Here is an 11,044-nt window from a genome sequence, read left to right as displayed (position 1 = left end):
ATAACATTAGATCCATCGGTTGTTAGTTTCAGGGTCAAGGAAATCCTTGTCTTTTCTAACCAACGCTTTTGTAGTCTTCATCATTGGAAAGTTATCCCTGACATGTCTACCCAAAAACTGCTTGAAGTTGAAAACACTAGCATCTTGAGAAGGATTGTGGAATGGAGCCCTTGAGAGTTCAGAGAGATCAACCTTCGTCCAGGAGTTGAAGTCATGAATGTTTTTGTAGTATTCTGGATTTCCAGAATTCCTCTTAACCACCCACAACTTAAGCTCAGGATCATAGCCCCACATCTTGATCCCTGTACGATCACCATACTGATCACCAAATTTTCTCCTTTTAAGATCAGTCACTGTGAGTTGAGGTTCATCTGCTTTACGATTATCATTTGAACTTTTTAAGAAAAGCAAGCCTTCCTTCTGCTCAGTTGCGACAGTGCTTTGGCCATGTTTGATTTTGATCTGTGGAATGGCATTTACAGGCTCCTTTTCAAATCGATCAACAACTCTTGTTGTTCTTGGAGGAGGTTGGTCAATGTTAGGTCAAACTTTATTGGTTTGGGCTAGGCATCTATCAGTATAAGTCTGAAGTGCTTCTGATCGAAGAAGACCTGAGTCCATGCTAGCTCAAACCAAGGGGGATATTGTTAGGTCACAATTTTGTGGTTTGAGCTAGGCATTCATCTTGTATAGGTCTTGGTAGGGTCTTGGGATTTGCTATGTTGGTTGTAGTATGTTAGCGAGTATGTGCGGCCATACACGCGTGTGCGGCTACACACTCTGTGTGTAGCCATACACGTGTGTGCGGCTGCACACTCTCTATGCGGCCATACACGTGTGTGCGGCTGTACACACGTGTGTGGTTGTACACACGTGTGCGGCTGGTGGTCCTATAAATAAAGTGTGTCTGTGTCAGTTTTATAGAGACGTCAGTGACGTATATGTGTGTTTTCCCAAGGTGTACCTGACATTTATATGATATAGATGTGTGCATGCTTGGATTAATTCTTCTTCTACTCCTTCTACACTCTATTTGATGTTTGCCTTAATTGATCACTGATTTGGATCCATTAGATTTGGGACCTACAAATTGTATCAGAGCCAATTTGGTATCAATTGAAGTTATTTTTGAGTGTGAGAGTGCAAAAATTTCACTGTTTTTAAGAATTTTGATCGAAGAATTGTTGAAGGTTTGGTGCCAACTGTTGAAGGTTTGCGGCCAATAGTGTGTGCGGTGGAGCGTATCCTTTGAAGAAGTGTGCGGTTACCTTGTGTGCGATTGATATTTGTTGTGTGCGGTTGATATTTGCTGTGTGCGGTTGGTGTCTGCTGTTGAAGTTTGTGTTGTTGATATTTGTTGTTAAAGCTTGTGCAGTTGGTGTTTGCTTCTGAAGTGTGTACGGTTACAAGTGTAGTGTTTGCTGTTAAATTGTGTGTAGTTACACGTGTACGGTTGGAAAGTGTGTGCGGTTAAGATTTGTTTGCGGTTGAGTGTTAGTGTGCGGTTGAAGATCACTCAAAAAGGAATACTTGTAAATTGGAGTGCTGAGTTTTGAGAACGTCATCTACACTCCCGAGTTAAAGTATAGCTTGTTCAGTGTCTCACAGATCAGCTTATAGACTACAGATAATGATATAAGGTTAAGCAGTGAAGACCTCGATGCAATAGTGTTTACAGAGTGTTCCATCGAGTTGTACCTGACGTTTTTCAGATACAAACGTGTGCAAGCTCGATTTCTTTTCATCTTCTTATTCTATTGCGATTGTTTGTTGCTTGATCATTGACAAAAGGAGTTAGTGGTGTTCTCAAAGTGACGTCTCCAACTTTTGATCAGATGGCCGACACCTTGCAACTGATATGGATACAACTTCAAGGGTTCCTCCCCTTCCATTTGCTATCGAACTTCATTACCATTTGATGAGTGATCAGATACTGACACAAACCTCCCAGCATCCTGTGAAAACAAGATGACTTGATTAGAGGCAGGGAGATCTTATCCAAGAACAAGCACCACCAGTCCAACAACCCTCCAAAGCTGCTACACCAACTCAACCGACCCTAAAAGGACCAAGTAATGTTAGATCTTCGTTTGAAGTCGGGAGTTCTTCTGCTCCTAGGGGTTCTTCTCCTCCACAACCTGTGCATGATGTTGCCTCTTTGAGGCTTGCCAGGTTTATTGCTCAACAAGATTCAGATCCTTTACCTCGTGGCAAATGAATATCAATAGGTGAAGGAAGTTCAGGGGGAGCAGGCCAATCTATCTCAGAGCTTAAGGGGGAGATCACTACTCTTAAACAGAAGACCATCAAGAAAGACGTTCTGATCGGAAACCTCAATATTCAAGTTTCCGAGCTTGAAGAAGAAAACTTTCAGAAGTCTAAACAGATATCTGATCTCCAGTTTACTCTTGGTGCCCTATCATCAGGCTACTCTAACTTGAAGAACAAACTTATTGCAGAATTTGGTGACAAGTTCCAGACCACAGTCGAAGAGATTTGCGCCACTACAGTGATCAAGTTTCAAGATAGTGATTGTGCTATTTGTCTTGTTTGATGCTAAGGATCTTCTGCAATTCAGGAAGCGATACATACACACCTTGGTTATGAGAAAGACTGAGTCTATAGTAGCCACAAACCAAGGGGGAGACTGTTAGGTCAAAATTTGTTGGTTTGGGCTAGGCATCTATCAGTATAAGTCTGAAGTGCTTCTGATCGAAGAAGACCTGAGTCCATGTTAGCTCAAACCAAGGGGGAGATTGTTAGGTCACAATTTTGTGGTTTGAGCTAGGCATTCATCTTGTATAGGTCCTGGTAGGGTCTTGGGGTTTTCTATGTTGGTTGTAGTATGTTAGCGAGTGTGTGCGGCTATACACGCGTGTGCGGCTGCACACTCTGTGTGCGGCCATACACGTGTGTGCGGCTGTACACACGTGTGCGGTTGTACACACGTGTGCAGCTGGTGGTCCACTACTAGAAAAAAGGCCTTTTACGACGCTCATTGCGCGTCGTAAAATGCTCAGACGACGCGCAAATGCGTGTCAAGGAAGGCCCTGTCATAAAGAGAGACGACGCGCTTTTGCGCGTCGTCTATAGACGACGCGCATTTACGACGCGCGGTTACGACACGCAATGCGTATCAAGGAAGGCCCTGTCATAAAGGAAGACGACACGCATTCGCGTGTCGTAACTTTACGACGCGCGTGTTAATGACACGCAATGCGTATCAAGAAAGCCCCTGTCAAGAAAGGTCATGTCATAAATGAAGATGACATACATTTTTGCGTATCGTAAATTTAAATGTTTAAAAAAAAATTTATATATTTATTAATTTTTAAATTAAATTTTCATTTAATTTCTTATAACATAAATAAAATACCATATACAAAAAAATACAATCCATTGCATAATATAAAATAAATTGCACAAATTATAATGTCATACAAAAAATCATTCAAATGTTAAACAAAAATAATACATTGCTAACATGTGTTATACATTCCTATAAAACTAACAAATAATCATACAACTCTGTTTCTTACTGGAAAGGAAAGCCAAACATGATTACAAGTCTCCCTTAATCTTGAACTTCACCACCACCGACGTAAGAAAAAAACTGCGTATAAATATCAAAAAACAAGATATGAGCCAATCATTCTATGACTCAAGGAAAAATATCATTAGAGAAATGTGAAAAAAATATGAAACAAATGAATGAAAGTGCATTGCTATTTCTTTAATACTTACTGCATAGAGTAAGACTTGGACATCATCTATAGTTTTGAAGGACATTGATGTCTCCCTATGCTGCACATATTAAAAATAAAAAAGAACAAAATTAAGTAACATATGGATTCATATATCTATCAATTGTATTGTAAATTGTAAATTAAATAAATAAGCATGCTTATTTATTTTTGCTTGTGTCTCGTTTCCTCCAAAACTTCTAGATACGTTGTGAGCATGCTATAAAAATTGATTAACATGCAGGTTGTGAGCATTAAAGAAGCTTTTGAGAAAACTATGAGACAATACAATTGTGAGTTTGCTTTTGTCCTCAACCGTGCTTCCAATCTTCATCTTATTGAGGTTTGTTTCAGGGAGGGCAAAATATATATTTTTATATTTACATAAAGGAAAAAAGTTTGGATTAGAAAATGACATGTTTACCCTTGTAATGAAAAGTTGTGTTTCAATTTTGGTCCTTATTTTTGAGGTTCTTGTAAAGGTTTTGGTCCTTGAGTATAGCTGATTTTTTCCACTTTGGACCCAAAAATAGTCATTTTCGTTGGAGAAGAGGCCAAATATGCAAAAAGGAAACTGTAGGGACGAAAAGAAAAAAGAAATCTATATTTAGGGACTAACAATTGTAGTTGGTTCAACTGAAGACTTTGATCCTTCAAAAGGCAAGACTTTAGTTGACCTTCTAGTCCTTGTTGTTTCACTTTGTTGTGATTTTGGTCCCTCTTACTCGCACCGTTAGTAAAATGACAATTTTACCCCTAGCCCCTTTCTTATAAACCAAAAAAAAAAGCAAACCATAACTTACTTGTGTAAAAATTCAAGACCCCCTACAGCTCTTGATTCAGTTCCCATCAATTCAATTAATCCTTCCCATTCCTGCATATATATATATACATAAGGTATTAATAAAAATCATACATACATACATACATACATACATACCTACATACATACATACATACATAAGTGAAGAGATTTTTCACTTAAAAGCATATAACCACTTCAGAAATTGTAGGTCTAGTTGATGGTGGTTGAGTGCACATCAATGCTATCTTGATGATCTCCACAACATGTTCTACTGCATATTCACTAGGATCTAGTTTCTCATCCATTAAATTCAGATGCGCTCCACTCTCATGTAGATCCCGTGCCTATCATACACATAACAACAGAAAGGCTAGTAAGAACTTCTCACCTAAGCTTAAGGTCTCACTGAATACAAAATAAATCATTGAGTGTTTGAGATACCTTCATCATTAAAACCATAAATGAAAAGAACGGGTTGAATGAACCAACCCTTAATTATGAGATACTTACATGATCAAGGAGATTTTGAGTGACTAATTGGTAGTCAACATCCTTGTATCTCTTTCCACTAATGATTTCTAGGACCACCACATCAAAGCACCTACAAAAGTCACGATTTCATCTCTAGGCAGGAATGGGAATGGGAATACAGAAGGAGGAGCTGAGAGGTGGAGGGGAAACACAGACCAAGTGGGGCCCAGCTGGGTTGCAACTAATATTACCCTCACCAATGTCCGGTAACTCCAGTTGTGGGGGCCGTATGTACCCAGCAACCAATGGCACGCATAGGATTGAAATCTCTATTCGTGAACCTGTATACATTAAGTTTATTTTTAGACAACAAGGTTTCGAAATCAAGATATAAAATTTATTAATTTATTAAATGTTGAGATATTGAAAGAGGATTTGGATTATAAAAGGTTAGTAGTACCTTGCTTTGTGGAGAGAGGTGCATGGCCTCGCTTCCTCCCAGCAATCATCCAGTTTTCAAAATTTGCGTTTATTTCATATACTACCTCATCCTGTTCACAAATCAAATATATGATTTAACATTTAAGTCATTTTTACTTTTTTATTGCCAAAAAAAAAAAGTAAAAATTTTAGAAACTTACGTATTGTTCGTCCTCGAGATACTTCAACCTTTCAACTCGCCACTTCATAGTAAAAAGCTGGCCGACTCTAAGGCCTTCTGGAGGAAGGGGAAGAAAACCAACTGCCAAACAAGGTTCCAACACTGGTCTTTGTAAAACAAGAGCACTCTTAAAAGTCAACATCTGTGAAGACTCATCCTCAAACATAGGAGTATGCGATCCATGATTTCTATCCCCAGATATTTTATATTTTATATTTAATATCGTATCACTATCAGGATTCATATCTTTCGCTTCATCTGTAAAAAAAAAAAAAAAAGAGAGATTGATTATTTTTTCTAAAGATGAGTGATAAAATGAGAAATAAAATAATGCTTGCCATTTGTGGGTAGGGATATAGTGAACAAGATTCCGGCTCTTGATGTAGAAGGAACTACAAGTGGAAAGAAGGCGGATGTTGGTCTTCCATTACTTTGACTTTCACCAGCAAGGGTAAAACCGTCTTTTAGGTCCAGCCAAGAATCGTGTATGGTTAAGTTAGCCTTCACTTGTGAGTGGAGTATCACCTGGGAATGTGAGTAAATAATTATTATTATTTTTTTTTTGCATTTAACCCTAACAAGACTTGAGATCAATATACCTGCAAAAGCAAGGTGCCATCACTGCATTTATCTGCTACACGTGTGCTGACATGGAATGGGTTGGTGAAGTGAACAGCTATAGTCCTACAAATAATGGCAAAAATGTTCAGGTGCTACATAACCACTATTCCTGCAAAGATTTAACATTGGTTATTGAAAATTTACTTTAATCAAATTGAATTAGTAGTTAAGTTATATGTACTTTTAAACATACAAAGTCCCTGAGAATTTTGTGCTAAGATGAGTCGTATCTTCTGGTAGCAGTCTTATAAGCCCAAAATTTGCTATTTTTTGCTGCAATTCTCTATCAAGTAGAATGTTGCTAGTTCTTATATCTGTATGGATGATTGGAACATGGTACTTTTCATGTTGATATGAAAGACCCCCTGCTTCCTGTAAGAAAATCTTTCTGGTACCCATATATAAAAGAGCTTGATCGTCAATGTGGAAAGGGACAGCTAGCTGTTGAATTACCACTCTTATGGTCTGAATCTGAGCTCAATTATCTACAGGAAGTCCAATAAAGGTATATATATGTTCCTATCCTAAGTTTTGAATTTAAGAATAGACACCCCTGTGTTGTTGAATATAACAAACACATTACACATACATCCCTCCTATCAGGCTGAAGTTGTTGAAAGAGCAGAAGGCATCAGAAAAGAGTATAATGAGCTTGACACTGTCTGGTTCATGGCTGGATCCCTATTTCAGGTTGTTTAGCTTTTTCCTTGGTTCATTTTAGTTATTACTAATGCCTCACCCTGTAATCACATCCAAATTCATAATAAAAAATAAATAACTAGAATAAAGAAAGTAAAAGAAAATTTTAATATTATTTTAAAATCAGCTTCACCATGGCATTAAAATGCACGCTAGGATCTTCTTCCAAACATAATTATTTGGCTTAAATAATGCATACCGACTTTGCTAGAATATATATGGCCAGGTACTTGAACAAATCCAGCCTGAATAAATCCAGCCTAAGAAAGAACCTAGCCTATCAGAATCAGGTACTTGAAAAAATCCAGCCTGAATAAAAGCAAAAAAAAAAAAAATTAGAACTAGTTGAAATAAAAAGTTGAGTGGGAAAAGAACAAGACAAAAAGTTCTTCATCATGATAGAAATACAAAATACTAATAATGTTAAAAAGGAAAAATGATCATAAGATGTGAAGGAAGATCAGGAAAACAGTCATCGAGATGATGCTTGGACCATGCTATTTGGCACCCAACAAACCTACATAGTCAAAAACACATTAAGGAAGAATTCAAGGCATGATACTATTGAAACTTAAATGACAAAGATCAATCCATGCAAGAGCATTCTTAGAATGTAGAGCACAAACCTTCAATGAAATCAAGCCTCAGGAGCTAAAGAAGAAAGAAGAACAAAAAACCAAGTTGAGGTTGTGTGGCTCTGAACTTATGTGCTCCTTCAACAACCATTTGTCAAACCACATCCTGTAATAAAAAAAATACAACATGTTTAATTTGAGTAACAATAGACATGGTCTACTAACAAAACCTGTAAATAAAAAAATCAAACCTAGTATAGATTGCAGATCAGTGCAAAAGAAGAGTTGAGGTGTCAAGTTGATACAGGAGAAGAAGACGTCGACTTAGTCAAACCATTTATAGTGTTTCCTATTCATGCCCTAACCTAATTCACCCTAAATTTCAAAGAAATTGATCAAATTCTAGCATAACTATTAACCCAATCGGGCACATGAACTGGTGGATAAAGGAGAAACCGAAGATTGAGAATTCTAAATCACAAACTAAGATCAAAATCATATGGAAAAAATCTGAAATCATAAACTCATATGGGAAGAAATATGTGAAAAAGAATTTTGAAGAAAGAGAAACCGAATATAAACATTACCAGAATCAAAAGAGAAACCAGAGGAAGCGACAAATTCTCTCAATCCCTCCTCCGATTTCTTAAACTCGTGAATCATTGTATCGCCACTGGAGATAGAGACATAGAGCCTCAGGCTGCCATTGCTGCTTCCCAGCATGCAGTTTCACCTCGATTTGGAAACAGAGCACGAAACCAAATATGGCGGAGATCATCTTTTGGGCCGAGAGTTGTTTCTTCTGCTACTGAAGCGAGAACTGATCTCACGGAACTCGAAACGCAGGTGAAGAAATTGGTCAGCGACTTGAGCAGCGCTTCCATTGATACAGTCAGGAACGCCACCGGTGAACTCAGATTACTTGCGAGACAAATGAAATTGAAAGGTGAACTCAGATTACTTGCGGGATGAAAGATTTGGTGATATTGCGATTTTGTTGTGGGAGAAAAGAGGATTTGTGATGATATTAGGGTTTTTTTGGGTATTAGAGTAAGAGAGATAGAGAAAGAGAGAGAGTGAGTGAGAGAGAGAGAGAGAAGAAAGATGGAAATAAGATAGAGGATAACAATGGCGGCATTTCAAACTTTTGGGATTTTCTTTCCCCCCAGCTGCAAAAAAATAGAACGCGCCTTTCATTTAAAAAATATAAAGCGACATTTCTAGACGACGCCCATTTTTAATTAAGTGCCCTCCGTGTTTTTAATTTTTTTTCTTGGACATTAATTTTAGGGCACGCACAAAAGCGTGACCTCTATCCTTCAAAAGTTTGAAGAGATGACATTATTTTTAGAGCGCACGCTTTTGCGTATCGTAAATCACCGCATGTCATTGTTTGCGCGTCATTAAAGGCTGTTTTTCTAGTAGTGGTCCTATAAATAGAGTGTGTCTGTGTCAGTTGTATAGAGACGTCAGTGACATATGTGTGTGTTTTCCCAAGGTGTACCTGACATTTATATGATATAGATGTGTGCATGCTTGGATTAATTCTTCTTCTACTCCTTCTACGCTCTATTTGATGTTTGCCTTAATTGATCACTGATTTGGATCCATTAGATTTGGGACCTACAATCAATAGGAAATTCGCCTACGGAATGCTGGATGGGAGCTGTAAGAGGATCTTTAATACCATCCGGTTGTTGAAACAGAGACTGGAATTTATCTCCAAGGCTTCAAACAGTTTGTTCTTCAAGCTAAAATTAAAAGCAGTCAAAGATCCAAGATTAGTCTATAGCTCAGAGATTTGTTTTCACTTCAATGCATTATCTTCCTCAAGCTTAGCAGTCCTAACATCATGCTTTCCAATTAAAATGTCCTTCTCAATATTTTGTTGTTTTAGAATTCCAATTTCTTCTTTGAGCCAAGTGCCTTGCTAGCCTGATGGAGGCTTCATCTAGCGAATGCCTTGTGGGGGAGTATTCTAGGACAACAGATGACCCACCTGTTTCAAACGTGATGCTTGGGCCTTCTTCGGTAAGAACGGGTGGTACAGTAATTGTTGTGGTGACGACTGTGGATGGAGCTTGAGGTGCTTGATCTTGAACAAGAAATCCATGCCTCGGATCAAGACGCCTTCTTTTCACAGGAGGCAGAGAGGTCTGTGTCTGTGTCGGATCATTAGAAGATGGTGTAGATGTAAGAATAGTTGTATCAGAGGGAGGAATCCCTGAAACTGCATCCTTATGGCTTGAAGATTCTACCATCAATCTTGATGTAGGAGGCATTGTGTTAAGAACGTCATTAGCAACCCTAGACTCGGTTGTTGTTTGAACAACTTCATTGTCATTGATAAAGAAACTGTCAAAAATGTTGAACTTGGACCTAGGTCGTCATGATCCAGATTAAGATTAAGTGGGAATTCTTCATTGTCAAAGCTAGAAAAATCCATGTCTCTGAGAAAATCATCATCACCATCATTTTCTTCATGATCACCCTCTACATCAAAGTTACTTTGAACCTCCACATTTCGTAGTTGGTCATGCTCTTCTGCCATGATTGCGACAGGGGAAACACGACCTTCCTCGTTTTCATGTTCATAGGCATAATCTCCTCAGTTTACGTGGGGCTAGAAAGATTAGCGGATTCAGATTGTTCACTCTCTTTAGCAAAAATTCCAAACTTGATTAGTGGATATTTCCCTTCAAAATTAACCTTTCCTGGTCGATTCTGCTTCATCAGACCAAAAGCACTTGAGCCAATAGTCCTCCTCTTTCGATTTCAGGGTGCTTGACATTGAAGATAAGTTGAAGGAATCTTGGGTACATGAAGAACTTATCCCTCTTGTTTCCTTCAATGTTCAAAATCATCTCATGTAGAATAAACTTTGAGAAATTGAACTCAAATCCAGAAGCTAAAGCAACAATTGAACCTGTGTTAACCAGGGAGATTTCATTAGCTCCTGACTTTCGGCCAGAGATATAGCTCACAAATACATGAGCTAAATATTTCCAGCACGGAGGCAATAGCTTCTTGAGAGTGGGGGGAAAAAGTTCCTTCATAACCCATTTGGTTCAGAATCTATTGAGCCCTGTCTAGATCATCTCCTTTGGGAATTTAGGCTTATCATTGATCTGTGAAGTTTCTCGAATAATCCAGTCGGTAACCAAGACTTTCTTTCCACATACAGAAGCCTCAAAAAATTTTGCACCCTTATTATCCTTCTTCACAACTGCGTTGCTCCAGAATTCCTTAACCAATTTTTGATAAATGACCGGACAAGTGGTGAGAATAGAGAACAGGCAACATCTTCTTAGGTCATCTACGATGAATTGAAACTCAGAGTGAGCCTCTGGAGGATCAGCAAGGTAAACAACCAGGTTGTGAACTTTAGTGAATTCAAGATTTGCCATATTGAGATGAGAAAAGCACAATAAAAAAATTCATCAATAAACATCAAGTGCTTTTCCCAATA

General features: G+C 38.2%; 2 protein-coding genes across 2 annotated transcripts; both read right to left on the bottom strand.

Moving 5' to 3' along the window:
• Positions 1–5,150: 5,150 nt before the first annotated feature.
• Positions 5,151–6,591, bottom strand: LOC111910164 (trafficking protein particle complex II-specific subunit 130 homolog). The gene is made up of 5 exons (XM_023905940.3): positions 6,280–6,591; positions 6,019–6,205; positions 5,661–5,938; positions 5,480–5,570; positions 5,151–5,360 (listed from the first exon to the last, which is right to left on the bottom strand). Exons 3-5 carry the CDS (start codon positions 5,922–5,924, stop codon positions 5,173–5,175), a joined length of 543 nt encoding a protein of 180 aa, XP_023761708.3. The 5' UTR covers positions 5,925–5,938; positions 6,019–6,205; positions 6,280–6,591; the 3' UTR covers positions 5,151–5,172.
• On the bottom strand, positions 5,935–10,126 carry LOC128126031 (uncharacterized). The gene is made up of 10 exons (XM_052763725.1): positions 9,955–10,126; positions 9,511–9,907; positions 9,263–9,326; positions 7,801–7,805; positions 7,678–7,741; positions 7,295–7,309; positions 6,495–6,742; positions 6,280–6,364; positions 6,045–6,205; positions 5,935–5,938 (listed from the first exon to the last, which is right to left on the bottom strand). The coding sequence occupies exons 1-10, from the start codon at positions 10,124–10,126 to the stop codon at positions 5,935–5,937; spliced, it is 1,215 nt and encodes a 404-aa protein (XP_052619685.1).
• Positions 10,127–11,044: the final 918 nt, after the last annotated feature.

Source organism: Lactuca sativa, chromosome 5, assembly GCF_002870075.4.
Source record: "Lactuca sativa cultivar Salinas chromosome 5, Lsat_Salinas_v11, whole genome shotgun sequence".
Taxonomy (NCBI): Eukaryota; Viridiplantae; Streptophyta; class Magnoliopsida; order Asterales; family Asteraceae; genus Lactuca; species Lactuca sativa.
The sequence above is the reverse complement of the archived record's forward strand: the minus strand, read 5'-3'. Positions and strand labels throughout refer to the sequence as shown.

Coding starts and splice junctions, on each gene's coding strand:
- LOC111910164 (XM_023905940.3), bottom strand. CDS start 5,924: ATGAATCCTGATAGTGATACGATATTAAATATAAAATATAAAATATCT. Junction 5,571..5,660: donor ATCTCGAGGACGAACAATAC/GTAAGTTTCTAA, acceptor ATTTGTGAACAG/GATGAGGTAGTATATGAAAT. Junction 5,361..5,479: donor ACCTCTCTCCACAAAGCAAG/GTACTACTAACC, acceptor TAATGTATACAG/GTTCACGAATAGAGATTTCA.
- LOC128126031 (XM_052763725.1), bottom strand. CDS start 10,126: ATGGCAGAAGAGCATGACCAACTACGAAATGTGGAGGTTCAAAGTAAC. Junction 9,908..9,954: donor TCTGGATCATGACGACCTAG/GTCCAAGTTCAA, acceptor ATGACAATGAAG/TTGTTCAAACAACAACCGAG. Junction 6,206..6,279: donor ATGGCACCTTGCTTTTGCAG/GTATATTGATCT, acceptor TCACATTCCCAG/GTGATACTCCACTCACAAGT.